The 22,978-nt window shown below is 50.4% G+C and overlaps 1 protein-coding gene across 1 annotated transcript; it reads right to left on the reverse strand.

Annotated features, from left to right (window-relative positions):
* Positions 1 to 2,029: 2,029 nt before the first annotated feature.
* Positions 2,030 to 20,717, reverse strand: LOC134350220 (HEPACAM family member 2-like). The gene is made up of 6 exons (XM_063055221.1): positions 20,571 to 20,717; positions 17,065 to 17,192; positions 12,810 to 13,154; positions 11,458 to 11,727; positions 10,347 to 10,469; positions 2,030 to 5,517 (listed from the first exon to the last, which is right to left on the reverse strand). The coding sequence occupies exons 2-6, from the start codon at positions 17,117 to 17,119 to the stop codon at positions 5,477 to 5,479; spliced, it is 834 nt and encodes a 277-aa protein (XP_062911291.1). The 5' UTR covers positions 17,120 to 17,192; positions 20,571 to 20,717; the 3' UTR covers positions 2,030 to 5,476.
* Positions 20,718 to 22,978: the final 2,261 nt, after the last annotated feature.

Genomic DNA, 22,978 nt, shown 5'->3' on the forward strand with positions numbered 1-22,978 from the left:
GAAAGTGTACACAGCACGGGTGATTGATAAGTTCGTGGCCTAAGGTAGGAGATGAGTTATACAGCTCTCGTTACATGCACATGCAAGTCAACTCTTTGAGTGATTATGCAGAAAGTTTGAGAGCTGTATAACTGATCTCCTTTTGCCTTAGGCCACAAACTTATCAATCACCCCTGCTATGGACACTTTCTGGAGGTTCAAGATTCGTATGCTCCACGACTGCTGGACTAAGTGTGTAAACGTAGGAGGGGACTATGTTGAAAAAAAAATGTGCTAGATTTTCTGAAATTGACTCCTTCTACCTTAGGCCATGAACTTATCAATCACCCCTCGTAGTTCAAAGGAGCATTGTAAATATGGGCAACACACACAAAACGCTGGAGGAACTCAGCAGGCCAGGCAGCATCTATGGATAAGAGTACAGTGACATTTCGGGCCGAGACCCTTCAGCAGGACCCTGCTGGAGCATCTCGACCTGAAATGCCAACTGTACTCTTTTCCATAGATGCTGCCTGGCTGCTGAGTTCCTCCAGCGTTTTGTGTCTGTTGCTTGGATTTCCAGCATCTGCAGATTTTCTCTCATTTGTGGTTGTAAATATGGAGTAGTTTGAATTGTTTTGAATTTATCTTTGATCTTCAGCACATAAAATCGTGTGTGTTGGGTCAAAAAGACTTCTTGCTCTGAAAGGGTCTGTTTCTCTCCCTATCTCTCGCTATGACTCCAAAGGTTGTGATACTTTGTTGAATAAGGATAATAGCTACCAGTACTTCTCTCTGGTAACTTCATTCACGCAACAACAGGATAAAGTGCAAACATGAAAATAAAATTTAGGAAAAAAAAACATGAAAATAAAAGACAAAAAGATGTTAGTTAAAAGCAAGGTTAAATAAATTGCTTTCAAGCTGGCGTTTAAGCGTCCACTGAGTCTACGTCCCTTAATTTTAGGTATTGAATTGCACAGATTAGGAGCATAGTTCAAAAAAGCTGACATGTCAATTATCTTCTGAGAGAGATTGTTTAAATGTAAGAGACCAGCAGAACAAGACGTCAGAGCTCCAGCAGCCTCACCCTGGTGGGTTCCACCAGATCATTACACAGCAGGATCACAAGACCAATCCCTGTCATACCCACTCGCCCACCAGTCTGTTTATTCCCGCTCTTTGCTGGGTCCTGTAAACATTCTGGAATTCAGGAGTCACAGACGAAATGAGCCCTTCGACCCCACACGTGCATGCCAATCAATGTGCTTGCCTGAGCTGGTCCCAGCTACCTGCATGAGCCCGTATCCCTCCAAACTTTCCCTATCCACATACCTGTCCAAATGTCCTCGAAGCATTGTTAATGTACCCATCTCAACCACTTCCTCTGGCAGCTCATTCTATTTACAAACCACCCTCTGGGTGAAACACCTGCCCCTCAGGTCTCTTTTAAATATTTCCCCTCCTACCTTAAAATGTGCCCTCTAGTTTTAGACTTCCCCTACCCTGGGGAAAAGACTGTGACCATCCATCGTATTCACAGCCCTCATGGTTTTATAAACCTCAGCCTCTGTCGCCCCAGGGAAAACAGTCCCATTTTGACCAGTCTCTCCTTATAACTCAAATCCTCCAGTCCCAAGCCTTGCCGAGCCCCCTCCAGATTACTAACATTGAACATAGAACATAGAAATCTACAGCACATTACAGGCCCTTCAGCCCACAATGTTGTGCTGACCATGTGACCTACTCTAGAAACTGCCTACAATTTCCCTCTATCTTTCTAAGCTAAATGTACTTATCTGAGAGTCTCTTAAAAGACCCTATTGTATCCACCTCTACCACCGTCGCTTGGCAATGCATTCCATATACTCTGTGTAAAAAACATTAACATCCTTCCTAGATCTGAGTGAGTAGGACTATACCCTCCTGTTTTAGACTCCCCTACCTTGGGGAGAAAACTGTGACGGTCCACCTTATTTTTGGTGCTCGTGCTTTTTCAAATGTCTACACAGAGGGTTTATGAATAAACATTTGGCTCAATGCATATTTATTACAGATTTAGTATACCTATACAGATTAAACATACAATAAAGATATCTGAAATATATATATGGCTTATAACTTACAATGGCATACACAAGGAGCAGTTAAAGTGCAGGATCAACAATTTAACAATGCAAAGTTAATGCCTGATGACATGTACAAAACAAGCTATCTCAATGTCCTTTTTCCAGGCCTCCCTCCACCTGACTCGAAGAGTCAGCAAACACAGCCCCCACCCAGACTGACTCACAGAGATGTGGGGGGAGGCAGTGAGGAGGGACAGCTGCTGAGGACAGAGAGGCACTGAGGAAAGAAGGTGCTCGTGAAGGAAGGGCCATTGAGGACGGAGGGCCATTGAGGAGCAGTGGGATGGAGGAGATTGCTGAGGAGATGGGGGCTGTGGGAGGGATGGGGAGGGTTGAGGGGCCATTAGAAGGGAGGAGAGGGAAAGTGATTAGGGAAGTTGAGGAAGGCGGCATGACGAGTAGGGAGGGATGTTGAGGAGGAAGGTAAGTGAGGAGGTGTGGCAGTCTCAAGGATGAGGCAGTGAAAAGGGAGAGCTAGTGAGTAGGGTGAAGCAATGAGGAGTGAGTGGCAGTGAGGAAAGGGAGGCAGTGAGGACGGAGGGGCTTTGAGGGGGAAGGGACAGTGAGAGGGAAGGAGTGATCAGGAGGGAGCACTCATACAGATATTCCATGCCCTGAGATCTAAAGGAGTTATGTTCCTCCCCAACACTCAATCCTCCTGTTGCCAGCCTCCATCTGGGACGTCCTTGCACTGAGAACCTCCTGCTCCCACTTCTGGCCCATGGGATCTTACTGTGTGTCAGTTGGCCCTACTCAGACTGCATAGAACAGTGACCAATCTCAGCCAGTGGAAAGCACTGACCAGGCAGTCAACTCCTCCACCTCCATCTACCAGGCCTGCGACTATCCCATTATTCCTCACACATTGACTCACCTTCCCCAACCCTTTCTGCCCCCTCTGCCACAAGTGGGCTGGGTGGATTAATCCCATTTCCATTCCACATCACCCCACCCAAAAGTAATCTGTGTCTGAGGGGTGGCAGAAGTGAGAGAGAAGAGCAAATGCAGGGATGGGAATTGATCCAGTGGGCTGAATGGCCTCTCCTTGCCAGTGGGGCCATGCTGTCAGAATCCCATAATCTGCGAGTGCTGGGACCAATACCAAAGGTTAAAGCCCAAATGTCAGTGCGTCCAGAAGTCAGAGAATTAATGCCTGCAAGTCTGTGAGCCCAAAAGCTAAAAGTCAAAGTCCCGAGTGCAGCAAGTCCAAAGGGCAAGGACAGAAGTTGGGCACCTGGACATCGAGGCCCTGCGTCAGCATGTCCAGAAGTCAGTGAACTAATGTCTGTGAATTTGTGAGTCTGGGACAGGTATAAACCCCACGCCAGTAAGACAAGGACATGGAGACCCATGAGAGTCCAGAGTTTGAGGCCCCCAGATCGAAGTCCTGTGATCAACAAGCGTTTGGTGTGATAGCTGAAGGGTGAAAGTCGAAGTCAGTGAACCTGGAGGTCAGAAAGTCGATGTTTTTCAGTCTCAGCCAAGGACTGGAGGTTGGATTTCTGGAGGCAGCCTGTCCTCGGATTGCAGGCCTGTCTGTGTGTGCATGTGGGAGGGAGGGAGGAGAGGACGTTGCTGTTGTTCAGTTTTGAGATGGCTTTTGTGTCGTTGTTGCAGCTTGTGCTGTTCTGCTGAACATCGTGGGCATGTTATGTTGGCACCAGGAAGCGCAGTGACACTTGAAGGCTGTTCCCCAGCACGCCCTTCAGTTGTGCTGCTGGATGCACAAACAACACAGGCCTCTGGATGTTTTGATCTACATGTGATGGTTCTGATTCTGAATCTGAAAACCTGGAACAACCCCCACTGTGCTGGGGGATCTCAGCAGGTTGGGCAGCATCCAGGGAGGTTGGAGTGGACAGATGAAACCCTGACTTTCATTCCAGGAGAAGGCTGCTGTCCACTCTTCCCTCCTCAGATACTGCCCGACGCACTGAGTTTCACCAACAGTATGGGGTGAACTCTGGAGGGGAAGGAGGAGGGAAGAATGGAATGGGGTGAGATTCAGTGAGATAGCAGGGAACTCAGTGGGCTGAATGGCCTGCACCTGCGCTGCATGGCTCCTTGACTGCTCAATCCCCCCAACTTCCTTCCCACCACTCTGAGATGGGGATGGTGGATATGGAACCCAGTTCTGATCTCAGCCCTGATTCAGGGTCCTGACATGAGATGCTGGAAGCCTCTTGCTTCCTTCCCACACACTGCCCCACCTGAACTCCTCAGGCAGGTCACATGTGCTTCCCCCCCCCCACCCCACCTGAGTCCTATTTTCTGCTGTCTCTGGTGACCCCACTTCAATCTCGTTGGTATTTCGCTAACATACCATCAGCCTGAACCACAAGCACTGATGCATGCAGGCAGCTATCACAAACTGGCCCCAGGCAGGAGCCTGGCAGACAAGGAGGAGCCAAGCAGGGCTCCTTTCCCACTGCCAGCTTTCAGCACAGACAGGGCGGTTCCTACCATTCTCTTTGAGCTTCAGGTGTGGCTGCCTCTGGCAACCAGAGAGAAGTGTTGGAGCCAGGGAAGTGGGGCGTGTCCCGCCACACTCCCAACTCCTGCCCTGTGGTTGGGGAATTGGACTATCTTCATCCAGGGAAGTGGGAAGTGTCCCGTCACACTCCCGAACTCCTGCCCTGTCAATGGGAGAAGGGATTATTTCCACCCAGTATCCTGTCACACTCATGACCTTTAGATGGAGCTAATGTGGCAAATGTTGAGTGTGTGGATTAACTGCGTCCCAACATCCTCCTACCTTCTGCTCTGTAGATCTGGGAAATGTGGCGGATGTTGTGTGCATGGACTAGGGAAGTGCCCCATTACACTCTTGTAGATGGAGAATTGACTATAACCACTAGGGAATTAAACATGTTCCATCACATTCCTAACTGGGCGGGTAGGGAGTTGGGAGTAAGACTTCAGGTGCAGGAAGGAGAGTCAAAATCCACAAGATTCACAGTCCATGACCTTGATGTCTATGTGGCTGCTCCAGTGGAGTTTCTTGTCAGTGGTGATCCCCAGTACGGTGACGTTAGGTGACAAGATGGTGGGACCTGACAGAGCCATGCTTCCTGCTTCTGCAGATGGGTCATGCAATGCTCACCATCTCTGTTTAGGTCCAAACCTCCCAAACATGCATGGCACATGCCCTGTTACCCTGAAGTCGTCGAAGCGTTCATGCCTTGGAATAAATAAGTCAAGTAATGTCCTTAAGGCAACGAGTACCATGAGTCAGTAAAGCTCCATTCTCCCTGGAATCTCTCCAAGCCCCATGGAACGCTGCTGGTCCTGGAGCATGGTGGGAACAAGGAGAAGGGCAGCCATGACAGGTTCAGGAGGAAAGGGATCACAGCTGGTGTCTCAAAGCTCTATATCTTCATCCTTGCCTTCTGAAGCGCCTTCTTCCCAACTGCCAGAGAGAGGGACAAGGGGAGAGTTTCAGACTCCATGCCATCATGCCCACTGCCCCACCATCCAGCCCAACTACCTCGCAGTACAGCAGTAAAGGCAGCTACAGGACTTTCCAGCCTATTCAGCCTGTTGTCCCAGTCACCCAGGTCTGCTACTTCCTCTGGCCTATCTTGCTTACCCATGGTGGACAGAGGGTAGAGGCCATTAGGACCTATTAGGTCTATGACTAGCCAATCTACTAGAACCTGTGGCGTGGGGGCGAGATATATCAGTGACCCTGATGTTGATGTAAATGGGTGGGTTATCAGTTTGCAAACAATACAAGAATAGGTGGTGATGTGGTTAGTGTAGAAGGATACAGTGGGATATAGAACAGTTACAAATAAGGGCGGAAAAATGGTAGATGTTCTAACCTAGCTAAGTGTGTTGTGTTACACTTTGGGAGATCAAATATCAAGGGACAGTACATAATTAAAGGCAGGAACATTAATATGTTAAGGTACGGAGGGATACTAGTCCATAACTCCCTGAAAGTTGCTTCAGGGGTGGATAGAATGATAATGCTTGCCTTTATTAGCCTGAAGACTTTAAGACAGAGGAGCACCATAAGATCATTTCAGCTAATCAAGTCTGTTCCTCAATCTGAACATAGTTGATTTATTTTCCCTCTCAATCCCCATTCTCTTGCCTTCTCCCTGTAACCTTTGATGCCTTTAATAATTAAGTAACTATCAACTTCTGCTTTAAGTATCAATAACGTCTTGTCCGCCACAGCCATCTGAAGCCATGACTTCATCACCCTCTGGCCAAGGAAATTCCTCATTATCTCTGTCCTAAAGGAATGCCCTTCTATTCAGAGTCTATGCCTTATGGTCCAAGACTACCCTGCCAGTTGAGTCAGTGAGTTACCGAGTGCAAGAGTCGGGTAGTTACGTTGCAGCTTTCTGAAACTCTGCTTAGGTTAGGACTATTGCATTCAGTTCTGGTGCCCCATTACTGGATCGATGTGGAATCTGCCGAAAAGATGCAGGATGTTGCCTAGATTAGAGGGCATGAGCTTGGAGAGGTTGGGGAAACCTGATTTTTTTTTCCTCTCTATGGAATGGAGGAAGCTGAGGGGAGACCTGATTTGGTTGGGGGGGGCGAGTGGTTATAATATTATAAGAGACACAGATATGGTGCCAGCCAGTATCTCCCCTCCCCATCCCCATAAGGTCAAAATATCAACACAAAGGGTGTGGATTTAAGATGAGAGGAGAAAGTTCCACGGAGATACGTGGGGCAAGTTTTTGTTTTACACAGAGGGTGGTGGATGCCCAGAATGTGCGATATGTGGTGGTAGTGCGGCAAGTGAGACACCTAAGAGGCTGTTAGACAAGCACATTGAGGTACAAGGAATGGACGGATATGAACCATGTACAGGGTGAGAAGATTTAACTTAGCCTGGAATTGTGGTCAGCACAGATGTCGTTGGCTAAAGCGCCTGCTCCTATACAGTATCGTTCTGTGATCAATATGCAATTCTGCTATACCGTTCTCAGCTCCCGCCACCCTCCCCCCTTCGCTTGCTCCATCCCAATCATTCTTCCCATTCCAGTACATCGCTCACCATTCTCTCTGCTTCCTCATCAGAATCAGGTTTATTACCACAGACATTGATATTAATTCTGGGGCTTAGCAGCAGTACTGTGCAAATACATAAATATTACTATGTTACAAAAATAAATAAATATTGTTAAAGAGGTAGTGTTCATGGACTACTCGGAATTCTGATGGCAGAGTGCAAGAATCAGGCTCCTCTCACTCCTCCCTGATGGAGTAACGAGACAAGGGCACACCCGGATGGTGAGTGCCCTGACTAATCGGTGCCTCCTCTTGAAGATGCCCGTGACGGTGGGGAGCGGAGCCCGTAATGAGCTGGCTGAGTCTACAACCCTCTGTAGTCTCTTGTGATCGCCTTACATATCAGGCGGTGAAGCAACCAGTCAGAATATTCCTCAAGATACATCTGTAGAAATATGCTGGAGTCTCTGGTGATATATCAAATCTCCTGTAATCTCTTCATGAAGTAGAACCACTGATGTGCACTTTCCATAATTGCATCAATCTGTTGGGCCCAGGATACATCCTCTGAGATGGTGATGCCCAGAAATTTGAAGCTGCTCACACTTTGTACCGCTGACCTCTCGATGCGGACCGAAGTGTGTTCTCTTGACTTTCCCTTCCTGAAGTCCACAATCAATTGCTTGGTCTTATTGATGTTGAGCGTAAGGTTCTTGGTCTGACACCACTCAACCAGCTGATTTATCTCATTTCTATACACCTCTTCATTGCCTCTTTGAACTTCTGCCAACAACTGTAGGGTCATTGCCACATTGTTTGAGCTGTGCCTGGCCACACCATCGTGGGTGTAGAGAGAGTACAGCGGTGAACTAACCATGCATCCTTGAGGTGCATCAGTGATGATTGACTACAAGGAGGAGATGTTATTTACGATCTGCGCTGACTGAAGTCTCTCAGTGAGGATCTAGTTGCAGAGGGAGGTACAGAAGCCCTGATTTTGAAGCTAGTTGATTAGTACTGAGGGGGTGATGGTGTTGAATGCTGAATTGTAATCGATAAACAGCGGCCTGCTGTGGTCCAGGTGCTTCAGAGCAGAGAAGAGTGCCAGCTGAGGCATCCTCCACACAGCAGTTCACGGTGACCTCAGGAGCTCTGTGTAACAAGCAGCACCCTGGAGTGGGGCTCTGTGTGTGAGATTACCACTGACACCTATCAATGATCTTCTGCTGGTTGAACCCATGGCTTCTGGAAAGAGTCCCATTCATCACTCCCTTTTGTGTAGGGCCAGATGGTACCTTCTCCACAGGGTTGAAATATCAAATACCAGAGGGCATGCATTTAAGGTGAGGGGGCAGGGGGAGTTGAAACAAGATGTGTGGGCAACATTTTTTCCACCTATAATGTGTTGTCAGGTGTGCTGGTGGAGGCAGATATGGTAGAGGTGATTAGGAGGCTCTTTGGCAAACATATGACTGTGCAGAGATTAGCGGGATATGGAACCTGTACATGCAGAGCTTTAGTAATTTAACTACTTAGGCACAACAGTATCAGCCAAAGGCAAGTATCTGGTCTATACTCTACGTCCTACATCCAATGTTCTAGGCTCGAGGCTCTACGCTCTATGCTCTAGGCTGCATGGTCTATATGCCCTATATGGTCTATGCTATATATTCTCGATGCTCTAGGTTCCATGCTCTAGGGTTTATGGTCTATGCACTATATGCTCTATGGTTTATAATCAATACTATATATGGTCTAGGCTCTATGCCCCTAGCCTCTATACTCTATGCTCTATGTTCTAACCTCTATACTCTATGCTCTAGACTCTGTGGTCTATTCTCGAGTCTCTATATGCTCTATGGTCTATGTTCTATTCTCTAAGCCCTAAGCTCTATGCTCTAGGTTCGTCTCTAAAGTGTATATGCTCTATGGTCGAGGCTCTGTGGTCGATATGCTCTATATGGTCTATGGCGTGTATACTCTATGTTCCCAGTTCACAGGTTCTGCATTCTATGGTCTATGCTTTAAGTTCCATTTCAAGGACAAAAAATTTAACAGGCCATTCAGCACCTGGAGCCTGTTGTCCCAGTCATCAAGCTTCTGATTGTTCTTTGATACCTCTTCTCCACCCTGCCTCTGGACTCCTTAATACCCTTCAACCCATCAACATCAACCAGTGAGCTCCATGACCATGAGGTAATTGCCTCTGGGTAATGATATCACTCCACATTTTCATCCCAAATTACCGATCTCTCATTCTGTAATCGGGACCCATGGTCCTAGACTGCCCAGCAAATGGAAACCCCTCCTCCCATCTTATTTAATTTTTTTCTATTTAAATGAGATCCTGTTCCAAACTGGTGAGGCCCTGGGGAGTGTTGTGGAAGAGAAGTACCCAGGATTATGGGTATGGGTCCCTGAATGTGGCATCATAGGTAGACAAGGAGGTGAAGGTGGCGATTGGCATACTAGCCTTTATCAGTCAGGGCTCTGAGTACAGGAATTGGGACATTATAATGGAATTGTACAAAGTGGTGAGCCCATACTTGGAATATTGTGTTAATATTGAATCATCGTTCTACAGGAAAAAGGTTATAGAACTGGGAAGAGTGTTTAATGCTGTGTTTCTCTGTAAGGATGTTGGCAGGACTCGTGGGACTGAGATATGGAGAAAGGTGAAGTGGGTTGGGATTTTATTCCCTAGAATATAGGAGACTGAGAGGGGCTGACCTTTTACAGGTGTGTAAAACCATCAGGGACATAGACTGGGTAATGATTGCCGTCATTCTTCCCGGGGTTGAGAAACGAAGAGCTGGAAGGCACAAGTGGAGCGAAGAGGGCGGAGACGTATTGAGGACCAGAGGGTGAATGTGGAATGAGCCGCAGGGACTTTGGGACATTTACAAGGTACGTGAACAGGTACATGGATAGGAAAGGTTTAGGGGGATATGGGCCAAACGTAGTTAGATGGGACTGGCTTAGATGAAAATCATGGTCGGCACGTACTGGTTGGCCAAAGGGCCTGTTTCCAAATTGTGATTCTAACTGCAGGAAATCCTGCCCTCTTCTCACGGAATGAGAAAATGTCCCGGGAATCCAGCCAGTGAACCTTCTCCCTCCCTCCCTCTGTGACAGGTCCATCCTTCCTGAAACAGAGAGACCAGACCGGGACATCACATCAGGGGTCCTGTGCACAAGAATGGAGTCTGCCTCCTGCCCACACCTGGGAACATTTCCCAGAACACCAGGTTAGTGGGAGCTCACCTCCAACGGAAAAGAACAGCAGAACAACCCCCAGCAGGAAACACAGGAGGACCGGACTGAGGAGCAGGAACCGGAGCCGCTCTGGCACGTCCTGGGTCTGACACGCTGGCACATCAGAGGAGGCTGCAGGAAGCAGATGTACAGCAGTCAGTTGGGTCACTGGGGACAGATAGTTCCCACAGTCTCACATACTCGCACAGATAGAGACACAGGCAGACACACTTACACAGATAGAGATACAGGCACACTTACTTACACAGATACAGACACATCCATACAGACACACACTTACACAGTGACAGACAGACACACAGCTAGACACAGACATACACACCAACAGACAGGTGAGGTGTTGGAGCCAGAGGGTGTCACAGAGATGGGGAGGGGTTTGACATTGTTCCCTCTGATCTGTGCAAGTACGTGGCCACGCAGCAATTGAAATGCTCCCGTGTACATATCCTTTGTTGCCACGCAGCTGGAACTGGACGCAGCCAGACAAAGTTTACAAAATGTGAAAGATTTTCTTTGCTGTATTGTATTTCATTTTATCCGTCAATTCATAAATAAAATCAAAAATATGTGATTTTTCAATTTTTATTCTAAATAATCATAGTATGCATATTACAAACATTGAAGATGTAATGCAGTTTTCAGGCCATATAAAAAATCTTCCTGCTCAAAGAAATGGCTGGTCCGCACAGTTCTAAAAAATTGTCAGAGGAAACATTGGGTGTAGGGGCCGAAGGGGATCACGGAGATGGGGAAGGTTGTAGGGACTGGATAGGGTCACAGAGCTAGGGAGGGATGTAGAGGCCAGAAGGGGTCTCGCAGATCGGGAGAGGTGGGGTGAATTACGGAGACGGGGAGGAATCACAGAGCTGGGGAGGGATGTAGGGGCCAGAAGGGGTTACAGAGACGGGAGGGTGTAAAAGATGAAAGGGGGTTACAGCAAGACAGGGTAGATGTGTGAAACAGGGCGACAGAGGGGACATGCGCAGACAGACAGTGAGAGAGAGAGAGAGGGAGAGAGAGAGAGAGAGAGAGAGAGGGAGAGAGAGAGAGAGAGAGGGAGGGAGAGAGAGAGAGAGAGAGAGACAGGTGACCTTCCTACCTGTCAGGTTGAGGCTGAGGCTTTGCCAGTTTATTGTGTTCCAGACCTTACAGGTGTAGGTACCACAGTCCTCCCAGCCCAGCTCAGGCAGCACCAGGTCCTGGCCCATGTCCCACTGCACCACCCAGCCCCTTGCCGTAATGTTCTGGCCATCTTTGGACCAGGCAAACTGCAGCTTGCTCCCTGCCACCACCGAGCATTTGAGTGTCACGTTCTGCTGAGGGGACGTCCTGTTGGGGGACAGGGAAACGATGATCCCTGAAACTGGCTCTGAAAAAAGAAGAGACAAGGGTCAGACCTCCTCAAGCCTGCCAGCTCCCACCACTGTCCCATCCATGAGAAATCCCAGATCATCACAGGCATTCCATGTGGGAATGGCGTGTCACCGAGAGTCCAGAATTATGACTGAAAAACCCTACTCCCATGAGTCTACAGAGAGAAGCTCTCTTCATGTAGCCCCATCACACACTGCCTGGGTCAGACACAGAGTGAGACCATCTCTACACTGTCCCATCACACACTCCAAGGGTGAGGAAGGTGAAGCTCCTTCCCAGTACTCCATCCATTATATATGGCCAGACCTCTCCCTCACCTTGTGCCTTACCCTCTCCCTCCTCTTCCTCATGGGGCCACTCATCTCCCTCCCTTCACTTCCACCCGTCTCCTCTCTCCCACTCGATGGGACCCTAACACAATCTCACCTTCACCAACAAATGGCCCCATCACTCTCTCTCCCTCTGGGAGACTCTCTTCCTCATGGTTGAAGAGGATCCCTTCCCTCCTTCTTCCTCCCCCCTTCCTCCCCATTCATCTCCCTTTCATCCTCATTCTTACTTGCCCTCATATGGAGCAGCCTCTAACCCTTCCTCTCCCCTCACCCTCTTGACTCTCCCTCCCTCTTCTCCTGCTCGCTCTCCCTCTGGCACTGTCCCTTTCCCAGTCCAACTCCCCCTCTCTTAACCCTGCCCTACTCCCTGACTCCCTACCCTCTAACTCCCTCTATCCCTCCCAACTTCCTCACCCTCCCTTCTCCTCCTTCTTACTGTCCTCTTTCCCCTTCCCTTCCCCCTGTTCCCACTACCCATCTCCTTCTTCCACACCCTTGCCTCCCCTCCACCCATCCCATTGCCCTTCCCTTTCTCCCCCTAACCTTCCCTCCCCAAGACTCCTCCCTTCTCCTCCCTCTCCCACTCACACTGTCCCCCCTCCCTCACTCACCCTCTCTCTCCTTCTCCCTCTGCACTCCCCTTTTCTGTGTTCCCTTGACCCTCCTCTTCCCCTCTTTCCACTGACCCTCCCTTTTCCTCTCTCTCCCATCCCCTTCCCCCTCCCCTCCCCTCGAGTTGACCCACCGTACACAGCCACGCGTGCCTGTGCCTTGACCTCGGTGCCATCCACGGCAGTGACGGTGATGTGGTAGAGGCCGTGGTCGCTCTCGGTGAAGCGAGCTATGCAGAGGGAGCCGGTGGTGCTGTTGAATTGGACGCGGTGCTGGTATGGTGCAGAGGGGAGGGTGGTGTTCCTACTGGCAATGTACTGCAGGATCCGCGTGGGATAGTCCTTATCCACCCGCCACGTGATGCTGTGCAGGCGCTCAGAGACCCCGAGCTGGTACTCGGCCTTCAGCTCCACCGCCTGGCCCACCAGTCCCCACACCAGTTCCTCGCTCAGCCTCACCTCCAGGCAATAGCTTGGGGCTGCAACAGACAGACATCAGGAACAGTCAGCTGGTCCCAGTGCACTCCACCCCAGAGCCTTCCCCACAACACAGCTGGACTTCCTGGACCCCCACAGGAACAGACGAAGTGAAGAGAAGTGTGGGTGCCGAGAGATGGGAAGAGGGAGTGGTGAGGTGTAGGTGGACCAGATGGACCGGTTCTGTGGGTCCTACTAAGGAACCTTCACTTGACTTCCTGCAATAGAACATCATTGTACACGGGCATGACCCAGGTTCAGGTCAATCCCACTGCGGCAGGGGGTAGAACTGCTGTCTCCCAGCCCCAGAGACCTCAGTTCGACCCGCTTCTGCATACACACATACCTGGTGTGTGTGTGCGCGCGTGTGTGTCTCTCTATAAGTCTGTGCGGTTCAATGTGTACATGTCTGTGAGTAATGTATGTTTTTGCATGTTTGCGTGTGCATTAGTATGTGACTTTATGAATCAGTGTGTGTGTGTACGTGTGCGCACACGTGCACGTGACTATGCACCTGTGTTTGTGTCTGTATATGTGTCTCTATGTGAGTGAGTGTATCTGTGAGTCTGCGTGTGTGTGTGTGTGTGTGTGTGTGTGTGTGTGTGTGTGGAGTTGGTGCCTTCTTGCTGAGACCCTGTGAGCTTTCCTCACGGTCTCCAGTTCCGTCCCACATCTAAATGACATGTGGGGTCAGTGGGTAAATCAGCCACTGTAAATTGTCCCCCATGGTGTATAGGTGAGAGGTAGAAAGTGGAGTAGGTGGGTGGGTGTTGGTACGGACGTGGATGTGCTGGAACAGATTAGGTGTAGGATTAGTGTCAGCTTTCTCCCTAGAGGGAGAAGAGTCTACAACTAGATACAAGATGAAAGGGGAAAATGTAATGGGAATCTGAACTCTAATTTTGGGTTGGTCCCCACTGAGAGATACCCTCTTTGATCCTTTCATCAAGCAACAAATGCCAGCTATCTACAACTGAACCATCCAAAACACCCTTGTGCCCCATCAGCAGAAGCCCAGATTTGAAGGGCACATGTAGAACCCAGGGACCCCTGCCACAGGATGCCTGTACTTGCTGGCGTACAGAAGAATGAAAGGGGTTTTCATTGAAAACTACCAAATATTGAAAGGCCTAGATAGTGTGGATGTGGGGTGGATGGTTTCTATAATAGGGGAGTCTAGGTCCAGAGGGCACAACATCAGAATACAAGGACATTCCTCTGGACAGAGATGAGGAAGATTTTTCTTTACCCAAAATCTGTAGAATTCATTGCCACAGTTAACTGTGGAGGCGAAGTCACTGGGTATACTTAAAGCTGAGGTCGATAGGTCCTTGATTAATTAGTGTGTCAAAGGTTACAGAGAGAAGGCAGGAGAATATGGTTGAGAGAAATAATAAATCAGCCATGATCAAATGTCAGGGTAGATTCAATGGGCTGAATGGTTTAATTCTGATCCTATTTCTTATGGCCCAATTCACTTTGGGGATTTGGGCGGGGATGTCTGGTCCAGCATATGGCTGTACTTCCTTAAATACCCTGCACCAGTGGCCATTCCCAAGGGCACTGCAGTGTCACCCCCCATCCACCTCTGTACTGGCCTAGAGTCACGTACAAGAGGGTCATTGGGGGAGGGGTGGAAGGCAAATAGCTTTGCACTAAGGTGCCAGGCGAATCCCTTTTGCAAAGGTGCAGATTGACTGAATATGCAGTTTAAATGGTTCAGCATGGACTAGATGGGCTGAAGAGCCTGTTTCTGTGCTGCACTTTTCTATTACTTTATTCAATCTCCCTCATCTGTACAGCTCCACGTATAGATTTCTAATCTTCCAGTGAACCAATGTTGTCCCTTGTTATCCATTTTCTCTTCACATATCTGTAGAAGACCCTAGACTCTCCTTCACCTTGTCTGCTAGAGCAACCTCATCTTCTTTTAGCTCTCCTTTCCTTCTTAAATGTTCTGTTGTATTTTTTATACATCGCATGTATTCCTGCCTGCCTGTACCTGCTATACACTTCCTTTTTCTTATCCATGGTCTCAAACTCTCTTGAAAACCAAGATTCCATAAACATGTTATCCTTGTCTTTTATTCTGACAGGAACATGCAAAATCTGTACTCTCAGAATTTCACCTTTGAAGACCTCACACATACAAAGTACAGCTTTGTCAGAGAACAATCTGTCCCAAACCACACTTGCCAGATCCTTTCTGATACCAACAAAATTGGCCTTTCTCCAACTTAGAATCTCCACCAGAGGGCAATACTTACCCTTGTCCATAATTACCATGAAACTAAGGGCATCATGATCAGTAGATGCAAAGTGTTCCCTTACACAGACCTTTATCACCTGCCCTAATAGGAAATCTAGTATCACACTCTCTCAAGTCAAATGTGTATTGCTGAAGGAAACTTTCCTGATCACATTTGACAAACTCTATCCCTGTCAGGACACTGGAGCAGGGATCCAATCACAGACCCAGTACTGTGCACACAGTGATATTAATTGAGCAACAAATCCCGAGGTGTGAGCAAAGTCAGCATCAAAGTTCAGGCAGAGATCAAAACATCCAGAGAAATCCAAAAAACCAGAATCAGGTAGAGGCAGTATTCAGACAGACAGAGCACAGATACAAACACTGGAAAGGCTCAGGAAAATTGACTGCCACAATCTGACAAAAAAAAAGGTGAAAACACAGGACTGAAATACACTGAGCAATACACAGAGAGGCAGATGATAGGTGGAGCACAATGAGACACAGGTGACTGCAATACAGGTAATAATGAGAAGCAGATGAGAGACTGAATACTCAGTAATACAGGGGCCGGAGTAGAGCAGGAGCAGGGACAGGAGCACATGGCAATACAAAACCACAGACTGACAGCTAGGGGGAAAACACACAAAGTTCAACTGGAGGTACTGTCAATCCCATCCAGACCTTTTACAGTATGGAAGTATCAGTCAATATATGAAAACTTAAAATCACCTACTATAGCAATCTTATCTTTCTTGAAATAGTCTACAATCGCTCTGCAAATTTGCTCCTTTAAATCCCACAAACTGTTGGGTGGTCTATAATATACTGCGATTACCATGGCTGTACCGTTCTCACTCCTCAGTTCTACCCATGAAGCCTCACTAGACATTATTTCCTCAAAGAATTCCAACAGTTTTATCAAGCAAGGTTTCTCCTGAAGAAAACAGTGCTGATTTTGGCCTATTTTATCATGTGCCTCCAAGTAACCCAAAATCTCACCCATAACTCATTGATGAGAACAAATTGTTTGGTCTATTGAATCAATGGGAGAAATGAGACAATACGTCACTCCCAGAACATTTAGAAGCCTGATTTGTCCAGCACCGGCATAACTGGGTAGAGTCAGTAGCCTTCCCACAGCTGCCTGTGATCTTCAAACACTTCCCACACATGGGGGTCACAAGAATGGGCAGGGGTGTATTTGACTGAGGGGGATGGGGGGGGATGTAGGGTCTAGAGGATGTCATAGAGAGAGGGGGGGTTATATCGGCTGGAGAGGATTACAAAGAAAGGGAGAGGTGTGAGGGCTGGAGGGTTTTCTACAGACGTGTAGCGGCTGGAGAGGGTGACAGAGACAACAAGGGATGTAGGATGTCTTAGAGAGAGGGAGGGCTGTATCAGCTGGAACGGATTACAGAGACACAGAGGGGTGGAGGGTTCAGAAGGTTTTATAAAGACTGAGAGAGCTGTAGGTGATGGAGGCCTCAAAGAGACAGTTTGTGTAGGGATCTGAGGGAAGGGTTTAGAGGTCACTGGGGTTCAAAGAGATACGAGGCTGGAAGAGCTTACAGAACTCTGGAGGTCTGTAGAGTTTTGAGGGGGTTAAAAAAACAGGGAGGGCTCCAAGGATGGGTGTGCTGATGCAGCTCTGTCCTTACCCAGATACAACAGGGTGAAGCAGACAATGAAGGCGGCTGCTGTTCTCAAATCCATAGGTCAATGTGCGGATCCAACAGTCCGGCTCGCAAGTTGTCTTGAATCCCCATCTGCCTGGTCTCTCTGCTTTCTGCAAAATGTCAAAGTCAGCCTGTGTGAATGGGTCCATCATGGCAGGAGCGAGAGAGCTGAGGAAGGAATGGAGGGGAGGGAGGGAGGGAGGTGGAGACAGGAGGGGGTGGAAGGAGAGGGGAAAGGGCAGGGAGAGTGTTGGAAGAGGAAGGTGGTAGTGCAAGAGGAGGCAAGGGAGAAGCAGAGGGCAGGGGAATGGGAAGGAAGGGAGGGAGATGAAAGGGGAAAGGGTTGAGGAAGAAGGGGTGGGAGAGCACAAAACAAGGAAAGGTAAGGGGAGGAGAGAGAGGGAAAGAGAGAGCAGAAGAAAGAGGAGGGGGAGTGAAGAGGAAGGGAGGGAAGAGGAGGGGAGGGAAGAGGATGGGAGAGGAAGGGGAAGAGGAAGGGGGAAAAAGGAGTGGGAGGGAAGAAGGGGAGGGAAGAAGAGGGGAGAGGAGGGGAGGTAAGGGGAGGAAATGGGAGGGAGGAGATGGAAGAGAAGGGGAAGGAGAAGAATCAGGAAGGGAAGGGAAGAAGATTGTGGAGGGTAGGAAAGAGGGGGAAGGGGAGAGAAAAGGAGGAGAGAGAAGAGTGAAGGGAACAAGAGGGGTATGAAGGGAAGAGAGGGGTAAGGGGAAGGGAAGAGGAGGGATAAGGGGAGGGGTGGAAGAGTGAGGGTGAGGGGAAAGTGGGGGAGGGAGCGGTGGAGGGGAGAAGGGGAGGGGAGGTGAAGGGGAGGGGCAGGGGAAAAGAAAGGGGAGAAGGGGAGGGGGAAAGGGGGAGGGGAGAAGGGGAGGGAAAAGAGGGAGGGAGGGGAGGGGAAAAGGGGGGAGGGGAAGGGGAGAAGGGGGAGGGGAGGGGAAGGGGAGAAGGGGGAGGGGAGGGGAAAGGGGAGGGGAAAGGGGAGGGGAGGAGGGGTGAGGGGGACAGGAGGGAAGAGAAGAGGAGGGAGGGATAGAGGAGAGGGAGAAGAGGGTGTAGGAAAGGGAGGGAGGATGGGAGGGAGGTAAGGAGATGAGGAAGGAGGAAAGGATGGAAGGAAGGCCAGAGGGGAAGGGAGAGGTGTGGGGAGGGTGGAAGGGAGAGGAGAGGAAGAGAGGAGGAGGGAGGGATAGGAGGAGAAGAAAGTGTGAGGAGGAAGGAAGGAGAGAGGAAGGGAGGGAGAGCAGGAGAGGGGGAGGGAGAGCAGAGGAATGGAGGGAGGGGGAGAAGGGGAGGGAGGAGGAGGGAGAGGAAGGAAGGGGAGAGGGGAGGGCGGGAAAGGAGGAGTAGGAGGGGAGGGGTAGGAGTGGAGAGAGGGAGGGGAGAGAGGAAGGAGTGGAGGGAGGGGCGGTGGGAGTGGAGGAGTGGGAGGAAGGGAGGGGGACTGGTAGGGGAGGATGGGGAGGGGAGGGGCAAGTAGGGAAGGAGGGATTGGTAGGGGAGGGGGAGGGGGAGGGGGAGGGGAGGGAGGGGTGGAGTGGGACGAGGGGAGGGGCAAGTAGGGAAGGAGGGATTGGTAGGGGAGGGGGAGGGGTGTGAGGAGGAGAGGGGCAAGGATGGGAGGAGGGGCGGGAGGGGTTGGGAGGAGGGAGTTTGGGAGTGAGGATGGAGGAGGGAAGGGAGGAGGAGCGAGTGGGAGAGGAGGGAAGTAATAGGATGAGAAGGAGGGCAGGAGGGGAAGGGGTATGAGTGGAGGGAGCGGGAGGGAGTGGTGGGGAAGGGGAATGGGGAGGAGGGGGAATGGGGAGGAGGGGGAGAGGGGAGGAGGGGGAGAGGAGAGGAGGGGGAGAGGAGAGGAGGGAGGGGAGGGGAGGAGAGGAGGGAGGGGAGGGGAGGGGAGGAGGAATGGGGAGGAGAGGGGAAGGGGAATGGGGAGGAGGGGGAGAGGGGAGGAGGGGGAGAGGGGAGGAGGGGGAGAGGAGAGGAGGGAGGGGAGGGGAGGAGAGGAGGGAGGGGGAGGAGAGGAGGGAGGGGAGGGGGAGGAGAGGAGGGAGGGGAGGGGGAGGAGAGGAGGGAGGGGAGGGGGAGGAGAGGAGGGAGGGGAGAGGGAGGAGAGGAGGGAGGGGAGGGGGAGGAGAGTGGAGCGAGGATATGGAGGAGGTGGAGTGGGGAGGAGGGGAGGGGGAGTTGGGGAGAAGACATTGGTAAGGGAGGCGTGGAGAAAAGGTGTTGGAGAGGAAGGGGGAGAGAGGGTGGAGGAGCGGAGAGGGAGGGGCTGCGAGGAAGGGAGCTTGGGGTGAGGATGAGGAGGCAGTGGGAGGGAGGGGAGTGGGAGAGGAGGAGGATGGGGTGAAGTGGAGGGAGGGTGAATGAGGGGAGAGAGGGGTAGGAGGGGGAGGGAGTGGGGAGTTGGGGATGTTGGTGAGCAGGGATGGGTAGGTTTAAGAGGAAGGGGCGGGGAGGAAGGAGGGGAGGTTGGCGTGCAGGGATGGGTAGGTTTGAGTCATGTTAAGGGGAAGGGGATGGAAAGGAATCGAGGATGAGTGATGAGGTTGTATTGGGAGGGCCTGAGGCGGAGTAAAGGGTCTGGAGGATGGAAAGTGGGTGCTGAAGCGTCCCAGTAATAGGTTGGGGTGGACAGAGACCAGCGGAGGGTGATACCACCACACACGCCCTCCCTCACTCACTCTACAGGTCCACGCTTCCTCGGACCTTGACACATTATTCTAGGGACCAGCCTACACGGGTCCGGGAGAATCGGAGCCAGACCGCAGGCTCCCGGCTCCCATTACTCCCCGGTCACGACCCTGCACAATTTCCGCAGGACCCAGGTCTCAGGTGGTGAACCCGCACCTTCCCTGTGCTCGGCCGTTCCTTGCCGCTCGGTCTCCTCCTACATACCAACCGACCTCGGACATGTCGTTGTCAATCCTGGACCACCTCGCGGGACAATGTCAACAGTCTCCAGCTCGGAGACAACCGATACACAGCCGTGTTCCCCGTCCCGGGACCGGAGCCATAATGGGACGGTCCCTTAACCAAAAATCCCAACACACATCAACAGCTCTCTTTCTCAAATCCCCACCACATCGACCCCACTCCATCTCGCCCCCTCCTATCACTCCCACACCATCTGCACTGTATATTTCCTTCCTATCTTCCCTGTCCTATGTCCGCATCTCTCTCTCTGTATCTCTGTCTCTCTATCTCTCCGTCTCTCTCTCTCTCTCTCTCTCTCTCTACATCTCTCTTATCTCTCTTACTCTCTCTCTCTCTCTCTCTCTCTCTCTCTCTCTCTCTCTATATATATATATATATATATATATATACACAAACACACACATATTTAAAGAGAGAGAGAATACGCTATCTTTATCTACTCTCCTTCGCAAGCACTGGAATCCATCCTCCGCGCGACATAATGTGTTGCAGAGAGTCCTCCCAACTCCCGGATACCCCCGGTCCTACCGCTCACCTCACGGGTCGGGGCAGCTTCCTGCCGGGACACCGGACTGCGCTCCAGCCAACGCCGTTTGCAGGATGTGGCTGGAGCGCTGCTTTTCTGCGTTTCAACATGCGTAATGCAGAGAAAACCGAAAGTGGGGAATGCACATTACCGGGAATTGCGATCATGCTTCTGGGACAGTGTTGAAACTTTTTTGGAGGATGGGGGAGGATGGGAGAGGCTGAGTGACGGGAACTGTTCCTTTAACATTCGGTCTCCCTGTCACACCGCACACCACCCCCCCCCCCCACCCCCACTCCCGACTCTAAAGCAGTGCGGCGCTCTGGAACTGGGCACGGATGAAGTACACCGCCCAAAGGGTGGTGTGCCTTTCTGCCCAGAAAGGCTAACCATCTTCCCTTCCCTGTCTACCTCTTCACTGGTCTTTCTCTTCCTCTTCATCTTTCTCCATTTCAATTGGTCTGCCTCTCTTTGCCTCTCTCTCCATACCCCTCCCATCCAAGGCAAACCTAAGAGCACCATAAGTTGAAAGATCCAAGAGACTGGAGGAGACACAAAGAACATTTAGCTGCTGGAAGCTCTCGGCCATCCCTATGACTGTGCAGATATCCCCTGACCCACTGTGTGGTTTATATAATACATGTTGGCCGATCCCACTGTGAGCTGGTGGTGGTGTTGACAGTGAGCAGTGTGGTCATGCTGGACTATTCACCTAGAAAGGGGCAATGGACAACGTAACCCCGATGATGGTGAGGTGATGAACTTCAGGACATTAGTTCAGATCACAATGTAGACCATGAACAACGGGGACCAGGGAAGTTGGCGGGGAGGGGGTGTTGCGTTGCTGAGAAGTAGGGGCACCTCAGGCCTGACTCCCTGGAGGTGGCAGTGCAGATGAGTAAGTTAAGGAAGGTGAGTGGGATACTTCACTTCATAAACCGAGGGTAGGGAGGTTACACCACAGATTTGTACAGTTCCAGTCAGGTGGCTGCAGAACTCATACAGTTCTGGTCACCCCACTATGGCGAGGAGATGGTGGTGACTATGCTGAGGAGATTCCCCTGGGATGGGGATCTCCGTTTTGAGGCCTGGTCTGTTCTCTCTGGAGTGGAGGGGGGATCTGATAGGGGTGTTCAAGACTGACTGAGAGGGAGAGATGGGGTGGGGAGAAGGGAACTTTCCCCTGCAGTAGAGGTGTCTAAACCATAAGATTCAGAAGAAAGGTGAGGCCATTTGGCCTATAGAGTCTACTCCAAATTTAGTCGTAGCAGATTTTTCTCAGCCCCATTCTCCCGACTTCTCTCCCTTAACTCCCTTACCGATCAAGAACCTATCAACCTCTGCCTTAACTACACCCTGTGACTTGGCGTCTACAGCTATACCTGACAACAAATCCTACAGATTCTCCACCATCTGGCTGAAAAAAATTTCCTCTTCATCTCTGTTCTAAAGCGACATCTCTTTATTCTGAGACTCTGACCTCTTGTCCTAGACTCCCCCACTATAGGGAACATCCTCTACATCTCCAGGACTTTCAGTATTTGGAAAGTTTCAATGAGATCCCCCTTCATTCTTCTGAATTCCCTGAGTACAGGCCCAGAAATCAAACCCGCCTCAGAGGCTTCCAGATAGAACGATTAGGGGAACTGGGGGCGGTGGGGTTTGAGATCTGGATCATATTGTCAGAGAGGGTGGGGGAGGCACTCACACAAGATTTGAGAACTACAAGGCCGATGCACAGAAGAGTACAGACAGTGTGGTGAGAAATTGGCCAGGTGTAGGAGGGGACTGGGTGGTTAGCATGGAACAGATGGGATGAAGGGCTGGTGTCTCCTTGACACCAACAGAGCAAACATGTTAAAAGTGGCAGGATGGCCTACAGTGGTGAAAAGTTAACAGGGGCAGCAAACATCAGTGTAAGTCACAGTGAAAACACTGGTCTGCCCACAGCTGGGAAGTCCACATTGTTGGGAGCTGTGGAGGGTGAAGGAGGGCCCAGGGTTTGAAAGAGGTGGAAACAGGCCATTTGGCCTATCTGTACCCTGCCAACTAAGACACCCATCTGAACAAGTCTTTTTGTCCATGTTTGGCCCATATCATTCTAAACTGTTCCTATCCATGTTCCCCTGTCCAAGTGTCTTCTATATGCTGGTATTGTAGCTGTCCCCACCACTTCCACTCGCAGCTCATTCTATGCACATACCACCCTCACTGTAAAAAAAAAATTCCTTTAAGGTTCCTGCTAAATCTATTCCCTTTTGATTTCAGGAACCACGAGGTAAGTGTTCCAACTCTGTAAAACTTTGATTAGAGCACACTTAGAGTATTGTGTTCAATTCTGGTCACCTTAAGGAGGTGGAATATTTAGAGAGTGCTGAGGAGATTTGCCAGGAGGCTGCCTGGATTAGAGAGCGTGT

This window comes from Mobula hypostoma, chromosome 8 (assembly GCF_963921235.1).
Source record: "Mobula hypostoma chromosome 8, sMobHyp1.1, whole genome shotgun sequence".
NCBI lineage: Eukaryota > Metazoa > Chordata > Chondrichthyes > Myliobatiformes > Myliobatidae > Mobula > Mobula hypostoma.